At 35.0% G+C, this 27,752-nt stretch overlaps 1 protein-coding gene across 2 annotated transcripts in view; it reads right to left on the minus strand.

The window, feature by feature from the left end:
• Nucleotides 1-27,752, minus strand: part of Plod (procollagen lysyl hydroxylase) — a 339,227-nt gene that overhangs the window by 225,113 nt on the left and 86,362 nt on the right. For both annotated transcript variants that reach the window (XM_090392044.1, XM_090392043.1), the window contains one exon: nt 8,880-8,992. In XM_090392044.1, coding sequence (XP_090248170.1) covers nt 8,880-8,992 — 113 coding nt within the window. The remainder of the gene's footprint in view (nt 1-8,879; nt 8,993-27,752) is intronic.

Below are 27,752 nucleotides of genomic sequence, written 5' to 3' on the forward strand. Positions count from 1 at the left end.
ATAAGAAGAAGAAAGCATAACTGGATAAGACATGTATTAACAGGAGACAGCCTACTGAAAAGAATGATAGAAGGGAAAATTGAAGGAAAGTGACCAAGAGGAAGAAGACGACTAACGATGATTGATGACATAATGGGAACAAGAAGATATCAGGAAATGAAGGAGGAAGCAAGAGACAGAGGAAATTGGGGAAGAGAATCTGCTGACTTATACTATTGGACCTGTTAAGAGACAGAACACTAATGATGATGATATAAGAAGACAAAATTAATCAATTTTTGTTCTTGAATATCAGAACTTTTCAGACCCCCTCCCTCATATATATATAAAATTAGAAAAAAAACCGACTGCTGCTAATCGATGTAACTAATCAAAATGCATATTTCATTCAACTAATGAGATATGAAAATTACTTAAGACAAAAAAAAACTATCACTATCATCATTAAATTCTTGATATGTACACAAAAGAGATATATAGGATACAATGCATGCTACATGAAATGCTTACATTATTACTTTATTACTGACTAAGTCTCTCCAAACTTGACAATATTGGAATCCTGGCAGATTAGACAAGTCTTATATTTTGAACTTCTACATGCATCAATCCATTCAAGATCTTGATAGTTTCCTACCTATCAAACACCTACTTTGCTAATTATTCCTTTCCCATACTATTCAAGTGAATAACACCTCAGATTATCTTTGTTCACAGAATCTTAATTATTGGGCTAAGGTTTTTTATTCCAATTTTTTCAATTTTTATAATTTTGTTATATGTTTTTATTATTTTTTCACCTGGTCCAAAACCCCTCCTCATGGAATTTTTTCAAGCCACTTTCAATAGCATTGGGGTAAGGAGCAAGAAGAGAAGAAAGAAGCAAAGAAAGAAGGGTAGAGGACCAGTCTACAGATAACATAATAGATGTATATTACATGAAGTAAGGCATGGTCCAGCATCAGGTACCTCAGGTTTGCCATGCCTGTACTCACTAAAGTGAGCCCATGAGGTTATAACCTCTCTGAATCCTGGGTGCTATGGCACATGCTGTGTGATCATCCGGGGCATATACCCAATTGTTTTGGCAGCTAAATGACTCTTCAATGAGAAGATGAAAAGGATATCTCTGTATTTGTTTGCATACTGCTGGAGAAGCACCTTTGATTTTTTCACCCTTTGCTACATAAGTTGTGGTGTTAACCCATACAGCTAGGAAGTGTCCAGTAGAATAACAATAAGCTCTCACCCCAGGTCATTAGATAGTACACGTGACATTGTTCTCTGCAAAACATTCATCTCTCTTGCAACATCGCTTTCTGCATTCTCACAGGATGAGAGTGGAGCAGTGCCATCACAGCCTTCACAAGCTGTTGCATCCTAATGCAGTGTGGTCGAACTGTTCTTTGGCAGTCAGATACATCTTATGTATAGTTATAACGGTTAATAGACCAATACAAACATCCTACTTATCCTGAGTGTTTTTAGCATGCTGAAAATAACAGCTATTACAGCTACATAGTTTTCATAATTTCTGCACTGCATGTTAACTCATACAGCTAGACAACTCTCTACTGTGTAGAAAGGCTTAAGTGTTCGTCACACATGTTGATTGGATTTTAACGGTATAGATGCAAACACACAGATTGATAAGAAAATAACTATTTATTGACTTAATTGCTATTTTTTTTCCAACTTAGATGGCACCTAATTAGGACTTTAGTCTTTGTGTTGCACGCTACAATTATTCATACTAGTCCCACTGTTACACTGGATTGCAGTTGTCTTGCTACTGTAACAAACTTTGTTTGTGTGCTCTGAAGATGCTGGATAGAATACCAGCAAAATATTAGGAATTAAAGTCAATAAATAGTTATTTTCTTATCAATCTGTATTCGCATCTATACCATTAAAATACAATCAATAATTCTCTCTACTGACATAGGAATGTTTGCTCCCAGCACCACTAATGGAACTGAGCTCGTGCAAGTCTGTGGGCACTGCAGGGGTGTGTGTAAGTAATAACAGTATTTGTGGCAAAATTGTGTACAGCGTCAAGTTCCTTCGTAATATCTTCAATCTTAATATGATACTGCGATTCATGCCATCTGTTCACTACCCTAATTTTTCTCAAACTGTCATCTTGTGCATAGTCTTTGATCAACTACATTATTTCTAACTCAAGTCTCAGATCTGTTAGTTAAAACTGGTTTGAATACTGTCTTGTATACTGCTAAGTTTAGCATTTGTGTTAATTTCTCCCTTATTCCATAAAAATTTATTAATCTGGCTTTCAACCCTAATAAGATAAGCTTTGCTTATCTTATTTTCATATTCAATTTGCTATCATCATCGTCATCAAATTCCTGATATATACCTTCAAGGGGTGTACAGGATATGATAGTACTAAATGAAAAATTTACGTCATTACTAACTTCCTATCTACAATTTTCCTTCAAATCAGTCTGTTAAATGTCAAGACTCCAATATTATCAAGTTATATTTCTGTCTTCTAAGGCACTTTTTACTGTGTCGATCCACCTATATCTTGGTCTTTTTCCTGCAAACCTGGCAGAGAACACTTGTTTTGCATATCTTTCCTCTTCCATTCTGCTTAAGTGACCATACCACCTGAGATTAGCTCTGCTAATGCACTCCTGGATGCTGACAATATCAAGTTCTTTCCTAATATCCTCGTTTTTAATATGATATTGCCATTGATGCCATCTATTCATGCCCCTAATCTTTCTCAGTACTCTGATATCTGAAGTCTCTAGTCTTTGGTCAAGTGTTTTACTTCTAACCCAGCTCTCAGATCCATAAGTTAAAATTGGTTTGAACACTGTCTTGTATACAGCTAATTTCTCTCTTATTCCATATAAATTTATTCCGATGACTTCCTACCATACGAGCTTTGTTGATTCTGTTGTCTATTTCCATAATTAACTTACTATCTTCGTTAAAAATCATGCCTAAGTAGCTGAAATGTTTTACTTGTTCTATAAGTTCTCCCTTCACAATACAGTTGATATTTTCAATGTTTCTGCCTATATTTTCACTGCTGATTTTCTAATTCATCTAATTAGAAAATCTCATTTATCTACTTCATTTCTGAGCTTCTTCAACAACCTTCAGAATATCTTGCCACCTTCTTGATATTTATTTTCTATGTTCATGCCAAAGCCCTCGCATGACTTTTGTTTAGTCAGTCTTACACAGTGTTTAGTTTTCTTACATTTGTCTCCGTATTCTTTAAGTGCACAAGCTGACTTATTTGCCAGGAATTTTTGATATGCCATCATCTTTTCAATTTGCTATCTTCACTAAAAATTGTGCTAAACTAGCTGAAATACTTTATTTATCCTATAACTTCTTCATGCAGAATTCAGTTTTGATATTTTCCATGTTCTAGCTTATTTTCATGGTTTTTGTCTTTTTTCTTGCTGATCTTAATTACCAAATTTGTTACAGTCAATCTGGCCAAAGAATACTGAAAATTCACGTGTTATTATTATTGTTATTCTGTTTTGTATACTTGGATTGTAAGTGTTGGGTCAATCACTCTAGTCCAGAAGATGCTTCAGGTGCAAACTTTGCTTGCTTACACTTGGATAAAGGATTAAACTAAATTTATTATAGTCTAACCAAGTGGAAAAAACTTTCAAAATTATTATTCTAATTTCACATTTTTCATTATATATATACATGTGTTTGAAAACCCTGTAAAACTGGGCCCAACAAGTTAATAATTTATCTTGCAAAATTTTACAGTATAAGAACATAAGAATCAAAGTAAAGAGTTAAGTTGAATATTTCCAATTTTGATATCAGGTTCGAAGCACTTTTCTTCATGTGATCCACATCGATGATGAACAGTAGAGATTATGTGCAGCATTATAGCACACCATAATTTACATCAAACTATCTACCTGTACCTACTTCTAACTGCTGACTAACAACTTAAACCTACATTATGTACTGCTATATAATGTCAATTTAGTCATATAAATGTAGTGTTTGAACACCTTTTCTCTTGGCATCTTGTCACAAGCCTTTTCCAGATTCACTAAACTTAATGCAGATCCTTGTTATATTCCCATGATTTCTCAACTATATTCAACTCTCACTATAGCAAACACCAACATAACAAACTACTGAAACATCCCAACCAGAGTCCCATAACTACAATGCTATGCTAAGAGAAATTCACTATAGCAAATATAAAAAATTATTCCTATGATACCTATAGTTTGCTATAGGCAGAACTGACTGTATACATCTTAAAGTGAACATGTGATTGATACTGAACCCAGCTTGTTCTCCAAGTTTCCCTTTCACAATTTTCCTCAGCTAAGTATGTTTGAATAAATTTTACCTGGAACACTCAGTAGAGAAATTCCTACTTTCTCATTTCATAGATTGTCGCTATGAGAGCTCTACTCCCAATCATCCAAATGTAACTTGAGACCAAACTTTGTGAATTTTGTAATGTCACCTACTGTCCATGGAAGTAGGTGATATTCAATGGAATCTCATGGAAGTTAGGAGAAAAATTAGAAGTTTTACATTTTGAGAAAAGGCCTGATAAAGAACTCGCCAATGAACATTTACTGTTTTTGTAAGAATTTGTTGTGAAAAACAAAATGCTCAGTCTGGTACATTGATTAAGGGTACATGTTAAACAAACCAATAACAGAATGAGTCAGTGAGAGAATGAATTTTTTTCCTAAAGATAAAGGAGATCTCAAAAGTATAGCTTAATTTCAGAAGGATTTGAATCCTAATAATTTTGATATTTACTAATTATATTTACCCTGAATATTATTTAATTTCATTTAAAAAAAAAAAATATATATATATATATATTTTTTTTTATGGTACAACATGACAAAATTTCATGCCGGCTGGGGCGTTGCCCGGTTAAACAAGGCCCCCGTTGTTTTCGCCAGGGAACCAGGGCGAACAGCGAAAAGTCAGCTACTGGAACAAATCTGAAAACAAACCGCAACTCAACATCACCAGAGTTAAAGATCGGTACTATCAACGTAAGAAGCCTGAATGGCAAAGAAATGGAGCTAGCTGAGGAATTAGATAAGTACCAGATCGACATAATAGGGGTGACTGAAACAAAAAAGACCAAAACTGGTGAGATCTTTCTGAGCAATAAATACAAAATGTTATATTCAGGCAATAACAATCAAGGAAAAGAAGGAGTAGCCATAGTATTCAACACAAAATACGAGGCTAATCTTCTTGAATGGCAGTCAGTCTCAAGTAGAGTAATGTGGGCAAATATGAGAATGGGGAACTGGACAATGAGACTTATTTGTGCCTATGGTCCCACAGAAGGTTCTACTAAGGTAGAAGTGGAGGAATTTTTTGAGGCTTTAGAAAAAGCAACTGACACAATGAAAAAGGAAAAGTTGGTCCTTGTTGGGGATCTAAATAGTAGAGTAGGAAATGATTGTGAGACATACAAAAATATTTTGGGAAAATTTGGAGAAAAGAGCAAAGCTAATAATAATGGCAAATATCTGTTGGATTTCTGCTCAGGACATGGACTGGTTATTACTAACACCATGTTCCAACATAAAAATGTGCACAAATTCACATGGAGAGAAGAGGCTAGGAATAAGAAAAGTTTCATTGACTATGTTATTGTTGATAGTGATGTTTTCTCCCTGGTGCAGGACACCAGAGTGTACAGAGGATTTGAAATTGGAAGAGATCACTATTTAGTCTTGAGCAGGATAAAATTGAATTTCATATTGAAAAGAATAACATGTAAGAAAGTTTTAAAGCGAATAAAAGTTGAGCAGCTCTCAGATGTAAACTGTAGACTAAAATACAGAAATATTATTGAAAAGAAAATGAAAGAGTTTGAGAACAGGAATCAAACCTTGGAGATTCAGTGGCAAACTCTGAAGGAAACATTGATTGATTCTACCAGAGAGGCATGTGGTGAGGTTGTGTGCAAAGATAAAAAAATCAGAACTCCCTAGTGGACACAGGAAGTTAAAGAGGAAGTGAAGGAAAAGAAGAAAGCATATCAAAAGTTCCTGGCAAATAAGTCAGCTTTTACTCTTACAGAATACAGAGACAAATGTAAGAAAGCTAAACAGTGTGTAAAACTAGCTAAACAAAAGTCATGGGAGGACTTTGGCAAGAATATAGAAAATAAATATCAAGAAGGTGGCAAAATATTCTGGAGGTTGTTGAAGAAGCTTAGGAATGGAGGAAAGAGTGCTGTAAATGGAATTAGAGATGATAAAGGTGAAATGAAAACAGGAGAAAAAGATATCCTTGAAGTATGGAGTAATTACTTTGAAAAACTGCTAAATGAAACAAGCAGTGATGACAGCACAGTGATAAAAAACACTGACCAGGCATGCAGTCAGGAATACATATCTATACTTGAAGTAGAAAAAGCCATCAAAGGCTTGAAATGTGGAAAGGCAGCAGGAGTAGATGATATTCGACCAGAAATGCTGAAGTATGGTGGTATAAGAGTCTTACAGTGGCTGCACTGCATAGTTCAGAAAGCCTGGACAGAGGGACGAATTCCCGATGATTGGTGTAGAGCTCTCATAGTACCCATATATAAAAAGGGAAATAAAACTGAATGTGAGAATTACAGAGGTATTTCCCTACTGAGTGTTCCTGGCAAGATCTATGCAAGTATACTTGAGAAACGGTTGAGAAGAATTGTGGAAGAAAAGCTTGGTGAAGAACAAGCTGGATTCACGCCAAATAGAGGCTGTCAGGATCAGATCTTCACTTTACGACAAATAGTCGAGAAAGCATGGGAATATAACAAAGATCCGTATTTAAGTTTTGTCGATTTGGAAAAGGCATATGACAAGGTGCCAAGAGAGAAGCTATTCAATACGCTGCAGTTATATGGTGTCAATGGAGCATTATATCAAGCAATACTTAGTCTTTATTTGAGTTGTGAGTCAGCAGTTAGAATTGAAGGAAGTACAGGAAGATGGTTTAATGTTAAATCTGGTGTGAGACAAGGATGTACATTATCCCCTCTGTTATTCATTATCTATATGGATCACATTATGAAGGAATGTGGTATTAAGCCTGATATCAAAATTGGAGATGTTAATGTCAGCTCTTTGCTTTATGAGGATGATGTTATACTTCTAAATAAATCCGCTACAAGTCTGCAAGATTCTCTGACTAAATTGAATAGCTGTTGTAATAGATATGGTATGAAGGTCAGCAATAAAAAGACAAAGACAATGAAAATAGGCAGAATCATTGAAAATGTCAACTGTGTTGTGAATGGAGAACCTGTGGAACAAGTAAAACATTTCAGCTACTTAGGCACAATTTTTACTGAAGATGGTAAACTAAATATAGAAATAGACAACAGAATCAGCAAAGCTGGTATCGTGGGAAGTCAATTGAATAAATTCATATGGAATAAGAAAGAAATTAGTCGGAACACTAAATTAGCTGTATACAAGACTGTGTTCAAACCAATTTTAACTTATGGATCTGAGAGCTGGGTCAGAAGTAAAACACTTGACCAAAGACTAGAGACTGCAGATATGAGAGTCCTGAGAAAGATTAGAGGCATGAACAGATGGCATCAATGGCAATATCATATTAAAAATGAGGATATTAGGAAAGAACTTGACATTGTCAGCATCCAGGAATGCGTTAGCAGAGCTAATCTCAGATGGTATGGTCACTTAAATAGAATGGGAGAGGAAAGATTAGCAAAACAAGTGTTCTCTGCCAGGTTGGCAGGAAAACGACCCAGAGGAAGACCAAGATATAGGTGGATTGATACGGTACAAAGTGCCTTAGACGATAGAAATATAAGATCTGATAATGTTGGAGTCTTGACAAGTAACAGACTGATTTGGAGGAAAATTGTAGATAGGAAGTTAGTAATGATAATAGGAAGTAAAGGTCTTGAGTCAATCATTTTCTAGATTTGACAAGGAATTAAGTTAAAAGTCATTATCTAATCGGATATGAACTCTTGCAAATTTTACTTAACAATTAGTGTATACATAGTGGTTAGCGTATCTGCTCCCTAGCATAAAGGCTGTGAGTTCGAATCCCGTGTTGGGTGCATGGATGTTTGTGATTGTCTCTGGAAGTACTAGTAGTGTTGGTCGGTGGTAGATTGCATTGGTTTAGTCAGTCAGTTGATGGATTGAGTGGTGGAGACAGAGTTATACAGCAGGTGCCCTCCCTCAATGAGTCTTTGGCTCCCTGGAGGTGTCAAATAATAAAATAAAAAATAAACACACAAATATGCAACCTAATAAAATAAATATCGTATTTATTATTTAGCAGAATCTCACCTGTTTTAGTCATCTTTGTCTCAATAATACCAATGATGATGTTCCTCTGCAAATTTGACTTCTTTTCTATTGACACTTCTTACACTGGTGCTATCTTCAGTTCTGCTGATGATGAGTTTGAGTTTGTTTCAATATCTGACTTTTCGCTGTTCATCCGTTTCCTGATGAAAACAGCAAAGCCTTGTTTAACCAATGCTCCAGTCAGTATGAATTTCATCATTTTATTTTGGTTTAAGCCAATCTACAATTTGGTTGGTTATGTCCCAAACTTCCAGCCCATCCTCACTTGTTCAGTATCAAGTGGCTCCTAACTAGCAAGCCATGTCATGTGAAGGTGTAGATTGAACATTAGGTCAGATGTCCCAGTTAGTTCTCCACATTCTTTAAAATACTATGTTGGGATCTTCTTCCAGTTATCTTTGGTTCCTAAGTAACCCCATATATGCCTATTTATAAAGAAACTGTTTTCAATGACTGATACATATGCAAATCTTGCACCAAAGAAAAATTACTTCACAAATTTATACTAGTGAATTAATAACTACATACCCGTAGTTCTTCGTTTAAATAAACTTTAGTATAAAACAGCTGATCATCATCTGTATTCCCAATTTCAGAGCTTGTTACGATTTCATATATAAGAGGTGCATAACCTATAAAACCTGTTTAAAGAAAAGTATAATTCATAGTTGTAGAAAAAGCATTCTAAACTTTGTAACTACCAGGAATTTATTTAAGTTACTTTTAGCAAAACTATACACTGATAATTACAATTTTACCAAAATAGATAAAATTCCTATTTAAAAACTGGTTGGTCAACAATGATTGGTCACATTTCCAAGCTGTTTCCAGATAATTTTCTCATACTCACGTGGCACTCAGACTTTTTTTTTTTTTTTTGTTATTTTCAAGCTTCGTATTATAGTACAAAATGTTGAACAATCATATGTGTAACCTAAGAACAACAGCTCGTCCAAGTTATGATATGCATAAAGTTACAAAAAGTTATGTAATGCATTTTCGTTATATATACATATGTACATCCATATAATATACATATTATATATTACTATAATATAATAACATAATAAAATAACAGGAGACATGCTAATATGTACAGAGAAAGTTGCATAACATTAATTAGGAACAAAATAAAACAAAGTAGTTAAATAGCATTTCAACTTTTTACATTTTACACCTGCAACAGGATCTTTTTAATACCAATACAGTGGTATCTCGCTAATCCAAACTAATAAAAACCGTGCTCGTTCAGATTAGCGAAAAGTTCGGACTAGTGAATTTTCCCCCAAGAGGCAACAATAACTAGCGTTTAAGACAAAAATAATCAGGTTCTAATGTTACAGCAATTTAATTATGTAAATAAATGAAGTAACCGATAGAAAAAAAGCTACTGTACTGTAATGTGATCTAGTTTATTTTAGTAAATAAACTAGATCACATTAATTTAGTAAAAAATTTAGTTTTTGTGTACCTGTATTGTTGAGGTTTCTGATTTAATAAAATTGCATAGTTCAATACATTACTTAATTTGCGTAAAAAATATCACTTTCTTGTAAACAACACAAAGAGGGTATCCCGGAAAAAAAGTTTCACAAAATAACACAAAAATTTTTTTATTTTTTTGTAAAAAAAGTCACTGATTTTCTTTTGCTTCTTGGAAGCTAAACTTTTTTTCGAATGCTTCTTCTCGGAGCTGCATTAACAATAAAATTTTGTGGAATAGCATATTATTCAGCTTAGCCCATTCTATATGCATATTAAAACTATCAACTGCCTCTTCATCTTTTACTTTTATTCTTCGAGTCCTTTATCGTCAGCATTGTCTTCTAATTCATTCTGTAGGATCATATTTATAATTTCAGCGTCAGATTTGATTTCGAATTCACTTTTGGTTCTACCTGTAATCCATTCCGTAACATCTGTTTGTGAAATTTCAACATTTGAATTTATATTTTTAAAACAAATTATGCACGTTTTGAATTTCATCTTTTTGTGCATCACCGTAGTTATCTTGCCAAATTCTAGAAGGCCACAGTATTTTTCCATGACGCTCGTATTGCCTCAGGTTTGACAGCTTCCCAAGCAGCAGCAACTGAGAATGCTACATCCTTAATTATTAATAGTACACAAAATAATATTACGTAATAAATAAAACTTTTTTTTCTTTCAAACCGCAGTTCGGATTACTGGAGGGTTCGGACTAAAGAGGTTCGGATTAGTGAGATACCACTGTATATGAAAAAACCAATAATTTATATTATTATTCTGAACAGAGCTTTCTCGTTTCTGTGTGAAAATAAATATTCTTCTATCTGAGTTTTGTATTTGTCTGGGTTAGTTTCATTTCTTATTGTTAAAGGTAGCGTGCTGAATATTTTTGGCACTAAATAAGTATAATGTTTGTGTATAGCTTCTTTATTTGCTTTAGGAATGATATATTTTAGGCCCTTGTGTCTACTAAGGAAAGCATCTTGTTTGATATTTACACATTCATTGTGTTTTTTTATGAATAATAGTACCCTATAGGTGTATAAATATCTAAGGGATAGCATGTTTAGTATGGTATATTTATTACACATTGCAGTATCCTTTGTTTTTAGTTAAGATTTGAAATCCAGACAGAATATAATATTTTTATTATATTTAAATTTAAGAATCTGTTTAGGTAGTAAAGTCTGTTTAACATAATCCTTACTTTATTTACTACATCAGTAATGCGGTTTCCAGCTTAAATTACTATCAATTTTTAATCCCAAGTTATTAAATTGACTTTTTCTATTTCCTCACAGTTGCAATTTGAATTTGTCCTGCAATTCCAATCATGCAAAATTAATTGTGCAGTGAAGTTCATTTTGCCTGTTGTATTTCACAAGTTAAAATTTACATATTTAGTTTTTGAGACATTCAGACAGTTTGTTTGACTGGAACCAATTTGTTATTTTTAAAAGATCAGCATTCATTATGGTTTGCATTTGTTTGGCTATGTCTGCAGAGAAAATTAGTATTGTATCATCTGCAAAAGTATTTATTTTACTGTTTAGCTTAAGATTTCTGAAGTCATTGATATAAATATTAAATAAAACTGATCCTAAGACAGATCCTTGTGGTACAGCACAGTCTACTGTTTTGGAGCTGCTATAACTGTTTATTTTTACAATTTGTGATCAGGGATTTAAGTAATTTTTGAACTCATTTAGGGCAGTACCTCGTATTCCTATAACTTCTAAATTTTTTATTAAAATTTCATGTGATACAGAGTCAAAAGCTTTGTGTATATCTAGAAATACTGCTAATGTTAGTTTATGTTCATCAAGGGAGGTATAAACTGTGTTTATGAAGTTCAGTAAAGCATATTCTGTGTTAAACTTTTGCCTGAACCAAAATTGATTTTTTGAAAAGAAGTTATTTTTGTCCAAAAATTTCATGAGTCTAATTTTTATCAATTTTTCTAATATTTTTGAAAAAAATCGGTGGTAGAAGAGAGATTGGTCTGTAAATTTTCAAGTTATATTTTTTGTTTCCCCTTTTTGTAAATAGGTACAGCAGTAAAATCTGATGGAAATGTGCCTGTCATCAGTGATAAGTTTATGTTTGCTTATAATCATAATCAAATTCACCATCACAACTGTCACTCTGAATAGCTGGCTGTAAGTATGGTAGCAATCTTGGTAGAAAAATGAACTGGCAGTACTAAATATATTACAAAATCTCAATGTTACTTTGGCAGTAGGATTTCATGACATATCAGGATGTGCTAAGAGAATATGCAGCGACTGTGGGAAAAGAACAGTTATAATAAATTTAGTTTAATCCTTTATCCAAGAGTAAGCAAACAAAGTTTGCACCTGAAGTATCTTCAGGACTGAGGCAACTCGTAGTAAATGTGGATCAAGCTCTCATTACTCCTTGTCTCAGTATCTCCCATAATCCAAAGCACATAATGGAAAATAAACTTCCAACATCTTTCTCTAAATCCAGAGTAATTTAATAATAAGGTGGTACACCTTTTGGCAACTCGCATAAGTAAATATGACCTCTCCATTGCTTCTGCCTTAGTATCACCACTTCTGGGTCTGAATCCCACTGACGAGAACCTCAATAAAGGTCGAAACCAGTCTGGGTAGTGGCCCTTCCCTTAATGCATAACATCATACATGTCTGCAAGGAGATGTGATTTGCATTATGGGAGATACGGAGATGAGTGATGAGAGCTTGGTCCACCTTTACTATGAGTTGCCTCTGTCCTGAAGATACTTCAGGCACAAACTTTGTTTGCTTACACTTGGATAAAGGATTAAACTAAATTTATTATAATTTAACCAAGTAGAAAATAAACTTCGAACAGTTATACTGCAAAAAGGAAGGTTCAGGTAATGAATTATATTCCAGCAAATATATCTGCAGTGAGAGTTAAGAACTCAAAGTTGATTACGTCTTGATTCAGAAATTAGTAGATAAGGATATGGAATATATTGTGGAGAGTAGCATAGTTATGTGAAAGGGAATACCTGCTTCAGTAATTTAATAATGACAAATTCATTGGAGTAAAGAAAATAAATAGTGAATAGGAGTGAAAAAATAAATTAGTTTATTAATAATTTAAAATCAAAACCTATTTTAAAATATGGTAAGAATATACAACAATTGTCTATTTGTAGCAAGTACTCCATGACAGTGATTATGTGTGTCTCTTGAATCCTTTCAGACTAATGTGTTATATATATATATATATATATATATATATATATAACAATTTGTAGTATTAACTCGGAACTGGGATATGTTCATATTTATATATACTGACTATGACCGAGACTAGAATAACAATTAAATTTATTCAAAACACAACATGTTTCATTGGATTGTCCGAGTTTTTCAGGCATGGGAACATAGAAAGCAAATAGACACTATAAGAAACATCGTATCACTATAAAAACGACTATTATAAAATTCAGTTAGCTTTGAACTGTAGCTACAGTCCATGTTGAAGTTCTATTGTTAGGCAGCTGCGTGCGTCTGATTTCACGAGTGTGCCAATATCGGATAGCAGAGCTGAAAGAGTCCGGTAGATTATAGCTAAGGTTATTATTTATGTGATGAGGGTCTATAACAATTTCCTTAGACTCGACTATGTGGCGCTCCACCTCGTCACAGCATATATGAAGGTTTGAGGTTGCTGTCCAGTTTATCTCATGTTGACAGCCTTCATCATTTGTATTTACTGAAAACAGTACATGGCTTGACAGAGCACTTGCTCTAGTTCTTTTGTAGGCAATGTCCCTCTGGTGTTCATCCAGATGTAGGAGGATGGATTTTTCAGTTTGGCCATAGTATTACTTCCCACAGTCATACGTGATTTTGTACTCTCCTGGGAATTGTAGATGGTTGTGAGCTTGTTTGTATTTGCTTAAAATCGATCTTAGTTTAGACAGAGTAGAGAAACAGGTTTTTATGTTGAACTTTTCTAAAATTCTTCTTAGTTTCGTGGAGAGCGAAATTTCAATTTCGTGGAAATAGCAAGTTTAATTCCCAGAAGCCTGAATTTTTCATTATATCATCAGGCTATAGAATACATGCAATTAAACAGACGGAGAAAGCTAGGTGGATGGTATTAACTTCCCTATTGCAGGATAAATTAGATTTCTGTAAAGTGTTATCTGGTTATGATGACTACTGAGTCTAACACATAAGGATAGATGAAGCGAGATGAGAAAATTCCACTAATGTATTCAAAATAAGCATTTCCCAAATCTTCAGCATGGACAATCCATCATTTTGATTCACATTATGGTGATGGTGCAATAGGCTTCAGAATGGTTCTTAAACATATGTTTATACCTAAAGCTGCCTCTATGAATGAACTTGTGTCCTTCCAAAAAAATTGTATGTTCAGTATCAATACTATGATGGACAGACATGTAATTTTCGATTAAAAAGCATCACGCAAGTTTTGTTTGGCAAAAATTTTGCATTCACTAATCCTTTTCTCTAAACAGCCTATATCTGTGTATATCATAAGACTTGGGACGAATGCACCAGTAAAGAAAGAAGTGCTTGTCTGTCTTTGACAGTGGGCAGAAAACAAGATTTTTCTTTAATAGGTTTAAAGATGGTAGAGAACTGGAATTTGTTTAATATTCTGGAGATACATTCTGAGATACTAGATATGTTTATCAAATTGAACTTCTTTTCTCAGAGATAACAGAGAGTATATAATTATTTAAGATTTTCTGGGTGATGTTTGCTAAATTAAACGTTTAATAGTAAGGAGTTTCTGCTGTAAAGCTGAATCAGCAGGAACAAAATAGACTTTCCAAACAGTATCTTTATTATTTCATATTTCTGTAAAGAATGATGAATTAGTCTGTAAATACCTGCCTATGAAAGCAGTAATACAATTCAGATTAATAATTAACTATTTTTTTCACTCTTTCTATGTGTTTAACTATATCTTAAAATGTAAGGGAAATAATCATTATATCAGAGTGTTGTCACTGGAGACTTTGTACAAGTATTTGACACAATTCTTCACTGAGGCAAATGTATAAGTTTTTTTACTGGATGGGCACTAGATAGTAGTATGGGGAGGCAATCTAGGAGAATAAGGATGGCCACTGATATGCCAGAGAGCTCTGTACGTGGATCACTGCTATTTAATTTGTGTGTTAATGATGATGAGAATGGTTTGAAGGGAAAATATTGTTATTTTCTGCTTACACTAAGCTTAGGGCAAGAGTCATTGAAACAATTATCGATCTCAATAGATGATGCTGTGATAATGGATGCAAAATTAAATATTGCAAGCTGCAAGTTGCAGGTCATGTGCTTCAGTGAAAGAAAGAGATAGGCTAGGGATCTAGGAGTGATAGCATGGCTGGGGAAGACATAGCAAAATTAGTAAAATGAACACAAAGCAATGCTATGTAATGACAAGGGATAGGTAGGATGGTTGCAACTAGTGCCACAATCCAGAGAGCAGCAAAACACTCTTAAAATTTTTTCCCCCATTTATTGGTGTTCATTTATTGCAGCAAGACTAAGAATTCATTCTGATTACATTATTTGTGCAGTGAATCAGTCCCGAATATCTGAAATATTTAATACATCTCGCTCTCCGGTAAAATGTGTGTGCATGTTAAAAATAACAATTAGCAGGGGAGATACAGAAGAAAAGGTAATATTAGTTGCCACAGAGAAAAAATTACCTAATTACTTGTCAGCCAGGTTGGTGAGTGGTTAATGAACCCACTCTCGAACCAACAGGCTGTACATTTGAATCTTACATTGAGCAGTGATATTTGCGATTGCCTTCAGGTAAGAGACGAATTTTATTGGCTGATGCAAGACTACCACCTTACTTACCAGACTTGACGTGGCTTGAATGTTTCATGTTTGGCTTCAAAACATGATTTCTGAACTGTGTAAAAAACAAATTTAAAAAATACAAAACTGAAAGCAAAAAATTATTAAAAAATCCTTAGCTCATCCATGGTATTAATATACTATAGGTTTACACTTTCACAGGTGGAAGATGCATAACAGTTATGCCACTGATACTAGAAAGATGAGAAAGACATTTATGAGCTAAAAGGATTACTGTTCTTTATAAGCTTTCGACTCAACTACACCTGGATTTCTGCTATCAGATTTGGTTGGGTGCAGAGGCAAGTAACTGAAATAACATTTCTATGGAATGTTCGTTATAAAAGCAGATTAAGGGATGGGGGTAACAAAATTTAGCAAACAAGTAAAAAGAGGAGAAGGGGAAATCTGATGGATGTACACAAACTGATATGAAACCATTATCCCATCAGCTGATGGAAATGTGTCATCCATCACCAAGAAATGTACAGGAAGACCTGGGCAGCTAACACCAAAAGGTGTTCAAATGATGGTGAAGCAATCAAAGAGGTCTACCTCATAACTTATTTTAATGGTATTAACAACACCAAACGAAATATTTTATAAAAAAGATGTTTTTATATTAACTGTCATATTTTGCTGGATTTCAAACCAGCATCTTCAGAGCACAAAGTAGTATGTTAAAGTTTACACATGACAATGAGTAAATAAAACAATTCAACTTGTAACAGACAACATATCTAAACCCCTAATTTGGTGTCCTTTAATGTTGGATAAAAGAAGAAGTATTGCAGCTATGTAGGAGTTGATCCCAAATTTTTGGCAAATTAATGCAACCATACTTGTCCAGGTTAGGAGAATTCTTCATAACTATGGCTTACTCTAAAAATAATCTTTCTGACCTGTAATGACTTCTAAATAGCATACTGGTTTTTTCCCATCTAATCCTGTGTGAAGGAGGTGCCCAAAGAATAGTCTGCCAGTCCTGACTTGCCATAATAATGGTGGTGAATGTATTTTTTATGTTCTCCAAGGCAGACATTAACAGAACTTCCTGTCTGTTCATAGCAGGCCAAGTCATAGTCAGAGAACTTCATACACTCCTGGATATGCTAGGGAATAGAGTTTATCCTTAGGCGAGTGGATCAGAGTTGCTAATTTAACATGTAGTTTGAATATGGTGCAAAGGTTATGTTTTATTAATATAAAATAATAATAATCTCCTCCACAGGGCACCACCTTGTTGTTCTTGAAGAGCTTGCATGTTCTGAGGATGATAGTGCTATGCTGGCAGTGGCATAGCTACCAGAGGCCTCCCAAGCCAGACAACCCTTAGCAGAGGAGCCAAATTAAGTGTGCCTCTCCTCCCCATTTTAAATGGTGAATAAAAGGAATCATCCATACAGATCAGTCATCCCTGGGTCAACAAAGACTGCACTTGGTGCTATAGCTCCTGGGCATCAGGCAATAAATGGGCTACTGGGCTCAGACTCTTCTGCTGCTGGGTAACCAGGGCAAAGAACTCAAATGCAACTGGAAGAAGAACAATTAAAATTAATGAAATGGACTATCTGAAAGCAAGATGATTATGCAAATTTATTATGAATCAAATCTAGAATCAAGAGGATACCAAAAGCAAATGTATGAAATTTGGAAATAGAAATTTTCTGATACAAAAAATTACTGATTTCATGGAAGCCCAGCAAGAATTTGAGGCAGTTGCAGTACCTACAGAAGAAACACTTCAGGTAAATTTCTTGAATTCAGATAATCTAAATAATAAGCAGCAGGATCACTTCAATGCTACACAACAAGAACTTAGACATATGATTGTGGAACAAATGCAGAACAGCAGAGCAAGATAGCAACTACCAACACTGAAACAAAGCTGAAGACAAGATCTAGCTGCAATATTGAATACCATTAACTTGGTAAGAGAAACAATTCCTACAAAAACAGTTCAAGAAACAAATCAGCTGATGTACAGTGCTGCAGTTGTAGTTACAAGAGAACTTAGTTAAAACAGATGAATAAATCAAGAAGAGGAACCCCAAAATGGAAATTATGTTTGGAATAAAAAATAAACACATTTCAAGCAGATGTTACCAATTTAAAGCATTTAAAACAAGGAAAACTTAAGCAGAAAAAGATCATGAGCAGTCTTGTAAAGCAATACAATCTTGAAAAAATATAAATTAAAAAAAAAAAAATCAATAACTGAAGTATCAGAAGAATTAAAACAAAGAACTGTGGCCACAGCAAAAAAGATTTTTCACTATGAAAACAGAACAAATCAATACAGGCAAAGCATTCAGTTTGAAACTAACCAGGATCAGTTTTACCAAAATATTGAGGGGAAATCCAAACACAATGCTGAAAACCTAAATGCAGAAGAAACACTTGTTCTGGAACAACTCTGGGATAATGGTAAGGAAGTATGGTATGTTATGGAAGGCAAAACTGGAATATGAGAAGAGAATGACCCTGAGATCCAAAGAAAATAATAAGGAATTTTTTGCTATATGGCCAATAGGAGGATAAATGATTGTGGAAGAATGACATTGTTGGATAAAACACTATTTGGCTCCATATATATATATATATATATATATATATATATATATATGTGTGTGTTTTTTTTTTTTGTGTGTGTACTATTATGCTGTGTAATTGTTATACTTGTAACCCAGATGAGCTCATGATCTTGGGTTATACATAGGATGTCATTTTTAAAATTTTATCATTTGGAAAAAAAATTAATTAATGAGATGTAATATAATGATATGCAAATTATAATGTAATGATAACTCAATAATAAAAATAAAAAATAAATAAATAATGGGAATAGAGACTGATGCCAAGGACATAGTGTAGTTGTTCAATGAACACTAATGGGGTATTATAAATTAAAGACTCCAAGAAATTATATAGTTGGTTTAATCCTTTATCCAAGTGTAAGCAAAAAAAGTTTGCACCTGAAATATAATTAGGACGAAGGCCCCTAGTCCTGATTATATTTCAGGTCAAACTTTGTTTGCTTATACTTGGATATAAACCAAGTATATAATTTCTTGGTATCTTTAATTTATAGGATAACCAAGTCGAAAAACTTCCAACTACTGGGATATTTCATCTTGGAAATGTAGGTTTTAATACTAGAGGGATAGGACAGATTCAAGGTTTAGAAGTACAAGACGAAAGTGTGTTTCAAATACTGAGTGTTCTGGATGTCAATAAAGCAGTGACTGAATGGAATTTTGCCACAGGTTTAAGAGAATGTGCTAAAGAACCGACAGCTCCATTGACCTGGCTATTCAATGAAAGTCTAATCAAGGGAAAGATATCCAAGGAGTGGAAGGAGGGTAAGATAGTGCCATTGCATAAGGATGATAGCAGATTAGAAGTGTAAAATTATAGACCAGGTGTTTCATCAGAAGTTGTTAAGATCTTGGAAAAATTAGTGAAGGACCATATACAACATTCGGCAGATGAGGGTAATGTTATCTGTGAGAATCAACATGGATTTGTTATGGGGGTGCTCTTGCTTTAGTAATGTGATTGTCTTTTATAATAAAGTGTCAAGAGCAGTTGATAAGGGAAAGGCATATTCTGCCATTTCTTTGGATTTTAAAAAGTCATTTGACAGGATACCACATGATAAGCTGATATTTAAGTTGCAGCACAGTGGTTTAGATGTCAGGTTAGTGAACTGAATTCAGGATTGATTATCTGATAGGTATCAGAGAGTTGTGTATGGAGAGGGCAATATCAAAGAGGCAGAAGGTTACAAGTGGGGTCCCACAGGGCCTAGTACCGGAGCTGCATTGTTTAACCTATATATCAATGATGACATTGTCAGTGGATTGCAGGTGGATATTCAGTTGTTTGCAGATGATGTGAAGCTGGGAAGGGTTATTAGTAATAGTACAGATGTGGTAGCCCTGCAAGAGGATTTGAATAAACTGGACAGATGGCCAGATGAATGGTGGTCAGTTTTAAGCAGTAAAATGTAGTCTTGAGGTTTGGGATAAATCAATGGGAGGCTGCATACTCTGTTTTGGGAACTGTACTGGAGGAAGTGGGGGGGAGGCAAGGGATCTGGGGTGGGATGATTGATGGAAACCTGAAATTCAGGGAACATATTGCAAAAGTGCTGAAGGTGACCCAGAGGACTGCAGCAATACTGAGAAGGATACTGACCTGCAGAGAAAAAAGAGTTGTCATTCCATTGTATAAAGCCCTTATCAGATCACACTTGTACTATTGTTATCAAATTTGGTCCCCAGGATTTGAAGGGGATAAATTAACTGTGGAAAGGGTGCAGAGGTGGATAACAAAGATGGTATCAGGACTGTACGTCAGTTATAAAGACAGGCTGATGGAATGTGGACTGCAGAGTTTGGTAAATAGAAGGGGAGGTGATATGATTGAGACTTTTAAACTGTTGAGAGGTAGTTACATGGTTCACACTGGGGAGTCCTTTTGCTTGGTGGAACAGGGGGAAATGAGTGAGGACAAGGGGCCATCCCTAGAAGTTACGAAAGGAAACTGTGAGCAAGAAGGCAAGAAGTGGTTTCTTTGCATGGAGAGTAGTTGAACCATGGAATGCATTGCCTGATAGAGTGGTGAGAGCATGAACAGTCAATGAGTTCAAGATGTGGTATGATAGGCTTTGAGTTTTCTAGGATGGGTCTCCCATGATGAGTCTTTTGACTCCGTGGAGGCCTGAATCATAATAATCCAGAAGAATATAATAAAAATGCTAACTGGATTAAAGATGGAGAAAAATGATTGAACAACACTAAGATGGAAGACCTTGTCATAACCACAGAAATATTCCTAAGGCAAGCAAAAAAATAAAATAATAAAGAACTGAAGTTCCCCAGGCAAAGATGAATGGCATGGATTTTGGCAAGAATACTTGCCTGGTACTCTTGTTTGATTGGTTCAACAATTTAACAACCTATTGCAAACTCAATTGAAGATTGCAACAGCTCAATTGAAGAGTGGATGACAACTGGAAGGAGAGTTTTAATTTTGAAAAACAAAGAAAAAGGAGCTGTTCCAAGTAATTACTGCCCAATAACTTCCCTGCCAACAAGATTTAAGTTACTCACTAGACTTCTAGCAACTTCAATTAGTCAATATTTATCATGGCACCAATTTCTGCCTATTGAAAAAATACATGTCGCAGGAAATTCAGAAGAACAAAAGACCAATTGTTAATTAACAAAATGATTTTCAAAAATTTGAAGATGAAAAGCCAACTTGTATATGGCATGGATTGATTACCAGAAAGCATTTGACTTTTTGCACATTGCTGGATAATAAGAGATTTAGAATTTTTGGAGTGAGTAAAAATATCAGAAAATTCCTAATGTCTGTCATACCCACTTGGAAAATTCAGTTAATCAACAATGCAGATAATCTGGGTACAGCGAATATCAAGAGAGGAATTTTTCAAGGTAACTCACTATCACCTCTATTGTTTATCTTAGCACTGATTCCTCTAACATTAATTCTAAGAAAACTAGCTTTGGATATCAAATATCAAAGTGAGCAGGAAAAATATCTCACTTGTTATACATGGATGACCTCAAGCTATATGGAAAATCATCCAAAGAAATTGAGTCACTGCTCAATAGAGTCCAAATCTTCAGCGAAGATATTTGTATGGACTTTAGAATTGAGAAATGTGCAACACTCTGCATAGTTGGAGGGAAAAATAACAGGTAACAAAGGAATCACATTTGCAGATGGAAGGAAAATTAAAAAGTCCCAGTATGAATGTTATAGATACCTAGGAATTCTTGAGGCAAGTGTTTTAAGTTCAGTAGTCCAAAAAGAAAACAGTGTGCAAATATCTGAAAAGAGTTAGAAAATTTAACTCTTCTGTAATAGCAATCAATACATGGGTCATCCCTGTAATTAGATATACAGCAAGGATAATTGACTAGGCACAAGCCAATTTGGATGCACTTGATCGTAAAACATGAAATTTAATGACAGTGAATCATGCCTTGCACCCATGCAGTGATGTGGATTAGTTATACACAGCCAGGAAAAGTGAAGGATGTGGTATTTAGAAAGTGAAGCAAACAGTAGAAGAAAAGCAAGCATTGCTTTTCTTCTACTGTTTGCCGATTACATCAAGGAAGGTGCAGAAAATATTAATTGAAGATTACAAAGAAAATACAGAAAATTTGGTAGATTCAAAAAAAAAAAACACTCCATGGTCAATATTTGAAAGATATTGAATAGAAAGCTGAGTGTTGCTTAACTTGGCAATAGCTTCAGCAAGGTAGCATCAAGAAAGAGGCAAAAAGTCTGATACTAGCTGTTCAAGAACAAACATTACAAATGAATGCAATAAAGACAAAGATTGAAAAGATCTGAAACGATAGCAAATGTCAACTGTGCAGAGATCAAGAAGAGACAGTGGACCATCTAATTAGTTCTTGCAGCACGACTGCCCATACAGACTATACAAACGCATGATTGGGTAGCAAAAGCTGTACACTGGAGCTTGTGCAGGAAATAAGGTTTCCCGACTTGTAAAATCCCTTGGGAATAGGAATACACAGTTGATAAAGTTATTGAAAATGAAAATTCCAGGATATTATGGGACTTTAAAATTCAGACAGATATCTTGAACATAATATGCCAGACATCACTGTAGTTGAACAACAACATGTGTGGTTTATCGATGTGGCGATACCAGGGGATAATAGAGTAGAAGAAAAAGTGCATAAAAAACTGAACAAGCATAGGGACCTGGAGATAAAAATTCAATGACTCCGGAGCAAGAAAACAACAATAGTTCCAATTGTTATATATTAGTGCTAAGAACAATACTAAGAACATTTATGAAACATCTGGAAAAGTCAAACCACCTAGATATAATATCATCTCAACTCCAGAAAATGCACTTTTAGGGATATTTCACATTTTATGATGATATCTAGTCTATTCCTAGGCCAAAGGAATTGGACTCTTGCTAGTTCAAAGATTTCATTATTCTATTTCATGTTTCTTGATACTCTTTGACTGTAAACTCTGTTAACTGAATATAGTAATAATAATAAAACAACGTCTTTGCACCACATTCAAACCACTTGTTAAATTAGTAGCTCTGATCTGCTCTCCTGGAGGATGATCTCCATCCCCTAGCATATCATGGAGTGTATAAAGTTCTCTGTGACTTGGCCTGCTACGAACAGACAGGAAGATCTGTTAATGTTTGTCTTGGAGAACATAAAAAATACATTCACCACCATTATTATGGCAAGTTAGGACTGGGAGACCATGCTTTGGACACCCCTTCGCACAGGATTACATGGAAGAAAACCAGTGTGCTATTTAGAAGTCATTACAGGTCAGAAAGATTATTTTTAGAGTAAGCCATAGTTATGAAGAATTCTCCTAACCTGAACAAGTATGCTTGCATTAATTTGCCAAAAATTTGGGAGACTGTTATCTTAATATCAACTCCTAGATAGCTGTAATACTTCTTTTTCCCAACATTAGAGAGTGCCAAATTAGGACTTTAGATCTTTTGCCTATTACAATCTGAATTGTTTCACTTACTCATTATGTAAACATACTGTTGCTTTGTGCTCTGAAATCCAGTGAAATATAAGCCAGTTAATAAACATCTTGTTTATAAAATAGTTTGTTTGGTGTTGTTAATGCTGTTAAAATAAGTTCTGAATAATGTTCAACACCTAAGCTTGTCTAGTAGATCAAAGGAGCTACTCTAGAAAATGATCAATCAGAAGTTCTAAGAACTACAGGGATTCAGATTAGTAGTATCTTACTGACAGTAGGATAGATACTGGACAGATAGTTTAGACAGAAAAGCTGCTGAACATAAACATATGATAGAAATCAAGATGCAGACTACGCTGGTATAGAGAAAATCATGACTAGAGCACTGGAAGTCCACGATATAGAACAATAAATCATCTTGCACACATTCTTGATTGGATGGATCAATGTGACTGTAGCAAATGTCAGCTATATGAGTTATGTCTAATCATCATCCAAATTATGAAGTTCGGTGGTAGAAATATATATCTGGAGCTCTTTCTCCTAGTATGCACTTGGAGGTAGTGTATTTTCTGCAAAAACAAAACTTACGGATATGTAACACTTCCAGACAATGTGCTGCTAAAACTACTGTAGTAGTTATTTAAGTTAAGGGATATTGCATCCCATATTGTTTCTTAGCCGAATAAGAAACTCAAAGAGTTTCATGCCGAATATAGAAACTATATAAAGTTTGGCGATTCCAAGCATAAGCAAATACCTGGATAGTGCAGCACCTGACCCATTTGGGTCAGGTGCTGCACGCTACAAACTTGATATTAACTAGGTCTACCTACTCACTGATGAGACCTCAATAAAGGTTGAAACCAGTCTGGGTAGTGACCTTTTCTCATGATGTAGAGCAGTAATACAGCTCCTAGGAGCTAAGTCCACATTATGGGTAAATAGTGATCGAAGCTTGCTCCACCCTTTCTATGAGTTGCCTCAGTTTGCACTACCAAATGGGTCGGGTGCACTATCCAGGTATTTGCTTACGCTTGGAATCGCTGAACTTTATATAGTTTCTATATTCAGCATGGAACTCTTTGAGTTTCTTATTCGGCTAAGAAACAACATGGGATACAATATCCCTTAACTTAAATAAGTTCATGTCGCCAAATTGGAGCCTTTGGCTCTTCATATAATTACTACTGTAGCAGTTTTACAGAACAGACCCAGTGACTCAAAAGGACAATGCAACACATTATATTACAATTGATTTGCAACACAATTTGAAGAAAATGTTGTGGACAAACTTCTCTGGCCCAATCAGAATCCAATAGGACCTTTAGAATGAAATAGAATATAAAGAATGTGCCATATCCTATTTTAGCAAATGAAAGAACATTTATTTTTTCCTCATTTTCAGTAAATGAAACAATAGTCTGTGAACTGGTGGTCATGCTGAAGGGAAAAAAAAGACCAAAATACCTGACTCTTATTATCACAAATTGGCAGAGAGTATGTCTAGAAGGGTGGTAGTGTGATCAGGGCCAAAAGACAAGAAAATAAAAGAAAAGTCTACTAACTCCAGGGAGGTCTTTGGAAATAATAAAAATAAAGCCTCTGTAGCTCCAGTTAGTATAGACAAAATCCTCTGGTCAGAAAGACCTGGGTTCAATTCCTGTCCATGACATGAGGAACCTTCATCTGGTCTCTTTTGACTAAAGATGAGTTAGCCAGTCTCATACAGAGGTAGAGGGTTTTTTCACCTAGAAACTCAGGACTTTTTGTCCTTTAGAACAGGCAAACTGGCTCCGTGAACACACACAGATTTACAGCAGTGAATACTTACGGCAATATGTGGAAGTGATAGGGTTCTTACCACGTGTCGTAACACCTGTAGTTAACCATGAGTCACATAATGGTAGTCAATCTGCTAGATAGGAGATGGCACGATATTGAGGTGTGTGCAGTCTCTCTCTCTCTTAAAAAAAAGTGCAATCTCACTACATATTTCAACATGGCACACATCTCAAATCATATCTACTTTCCTTTTCTGCACAATTTACCCAACCTCATCAATTCACAGTTCTTTAATCTATACTCATTTAATGCAACAGCACTTTCAATAGTACATTTTTCCCATTTCCACACATTGTCCCTCCCCCCCAAATCCAGATGGTGATTAGACAGACAGATCAAAGCCATTATAAAGGGAGAAATAATTCCTAATTCATGCCTGGTCAACGTCATTGTTATTATGAATGTACCTCCACAGAGTCCAAGGACTCATTGCAGGAAGGTCTATTTAGAAACTCGTATTGAAATATCCATCACATATCTCCTTGAATACATTTACTGATGATACATACATTCACACCTAATGGTATATCCATTCCACTCTGGAGCAGAACTGGACCTCATATGTTTCCTAACACCACTCCTAGACAGCTTCCGGGGATAACTTTCAATTCCTACCTCCAGAGCTACAAAATCTCACTTTTGTTTATACTATTAAATCTCTTAATAATGTATATTTCAATCATATCTTCTTTCCTACATCTATTCCTCAAACTTTGAAGACCATACTTCCTTAATCTATCATATACACAATTCTATAGGTCAGTTATCATGGTTGCTCAACACTGAATCTTTTCAGCTGTCTCTCCATCTCCTTGAAACCCAGGTAACTATATCTGCACAAACAAATCCAGATGTGATGTTATCAAGTATTGTAAAGTGGGAGAATAACTTTCTTATTTCTACCATCACCTTAGCAATGTGACTTCAAGCTTTAACTTAACCAACAATAATAATCTCCAAGTTTCTAGCTTCACTGACACTACTTCAAATGAATTCCTATATAATACTCTACTTTTAATGTCTTTCATCCAAAATGCATAATTTAATGTTTGGCAATGGTGAACTGACATTCATGTCATTACTAAACAAACGCACGTAATAACCACAGTGATAAGTTTTAATAAGTAAATATTTCATCCTAAGTATCTTAGGACATTGTCAGTACAGTTAATTCAAACAATACTAGGAATAACATACAGTTAGGGTGCATGATTACAATGGAATCCCAATATGAGTGCAGTAGCATGCTATAGAATTACTGTTCGAATGAGGTATGATAACTGGAGCCCACAAGTTCAGTCATTATAATTCTATAACACGCTACTGCACGCATATTGGGATTTCATTGTAATCATGCACCCTAACTGTATGTTATTCCTAGTATTAATGAAATAAAGAGCCAAAAGGCTTCACTTCGGCAATGTTAAAATTATTTAAATCAAGGTGTTTGCTCACGTTTGGATTCACCGAACTTTTATAGTTTGCTATATTCAGCATGGAATTGTTTGAATTAAGTGTACTGACGATGTCCTAAGATACTTAGAATGAAATATTTACTTATTTAAACTTATTATTGTGGTTATTATGTGTGTTTGTTTAGTCATGAATTCTCCACAGGTTTCATTGTATAATAAATTCATGTCATTTGCTTATATAACCAATCTGCTCATACACTATATTGCTAGAAGTGTCCTGACAACCCCATAGCTCTATGTTGCCTTGCCAGTAAGATGATGGAGATACATGTCTACAATGCTATATAAGCATAGTAGTTGGAAGGGGACCAATCGTTTGATGCTGTTGGCACACTCTCCCTCGATGAGTCTTTGGACTCCCTGGAGGTGTCAAATAATAATAATAATAATAAGCATGTGGTTATTGGCAGTGTATACATTCTTTTCCATCAGGATGAATGAACGAAAAGAGTTGAATCTGCTCGAATATGGTATGATAACTGGAGCCCACAAGTTCAGTCATTTCGTTCAAGAGATTTCTCCCACATTGCAAGTGTCCCGATATACTGTCAAGGAAGGTTTTGTGAAGTGGAAATGTTATGGTGCCACCAAATCCCTCCTCCAAAATGGTAGGCCAAAGTAACTGATAAATCAGGATTAGTGAACTCTCAAGCATGTTATCATAGTAAATCATCAGTCAGTCTTAGCAACCATTGCAAATGACTCAGCATGAGCTCTGGAATGGAATGGATGCAAATGACAGAACTATTCACTGGGAGGTGTTTGCCCTTGGGTTTCGATGATTTTGCTGCGGCTCACAAGCCCTTGATTAGACCTCCCAGTGTCTGCCATCATCTGGAATGATGCAAACAACACTGTCATTGGACTGTGGATCAATGGAAGAGGGTCCTGTGGAGTGATGAATCATAGTACACAATCTGGCAATTTGATAGATGTGTCTAGACCTGGCAGATGCCTTGTATCAACTGTGAAATTAGCATAATGGTCTGGGCTGTTTTTCCTGGTTTGGACTGGGCCCATTGGTTTCTGTGTCTGGATCTTTAAACGCTGATGCCCGCCATGACATTTTGGACAATTCCGTTCTTACCATATTGTGGCAACAGTTTGGAATAGGCCCTTTCCTGTATCAGCATGATAAGACACTGGCTTATAAAGCAAGGGCCCTAGCTCT

Source organism: Typopeltis vanoorti, chromosome 4, assembly GCF_054136105.1.
Source record: "Typopeltis vanoorti isolate ZY-2024b chromosome 4, IOZ_Tvanoo_1.0, whole genome shotgun sequence".
NCBI classification, from domain to species: Eukaryota; Metazoa; Arthropoda; class Arachnida; order Uropygi; family Thelyphonidae; genus Typopeltis; species Typopeltis vanoorti.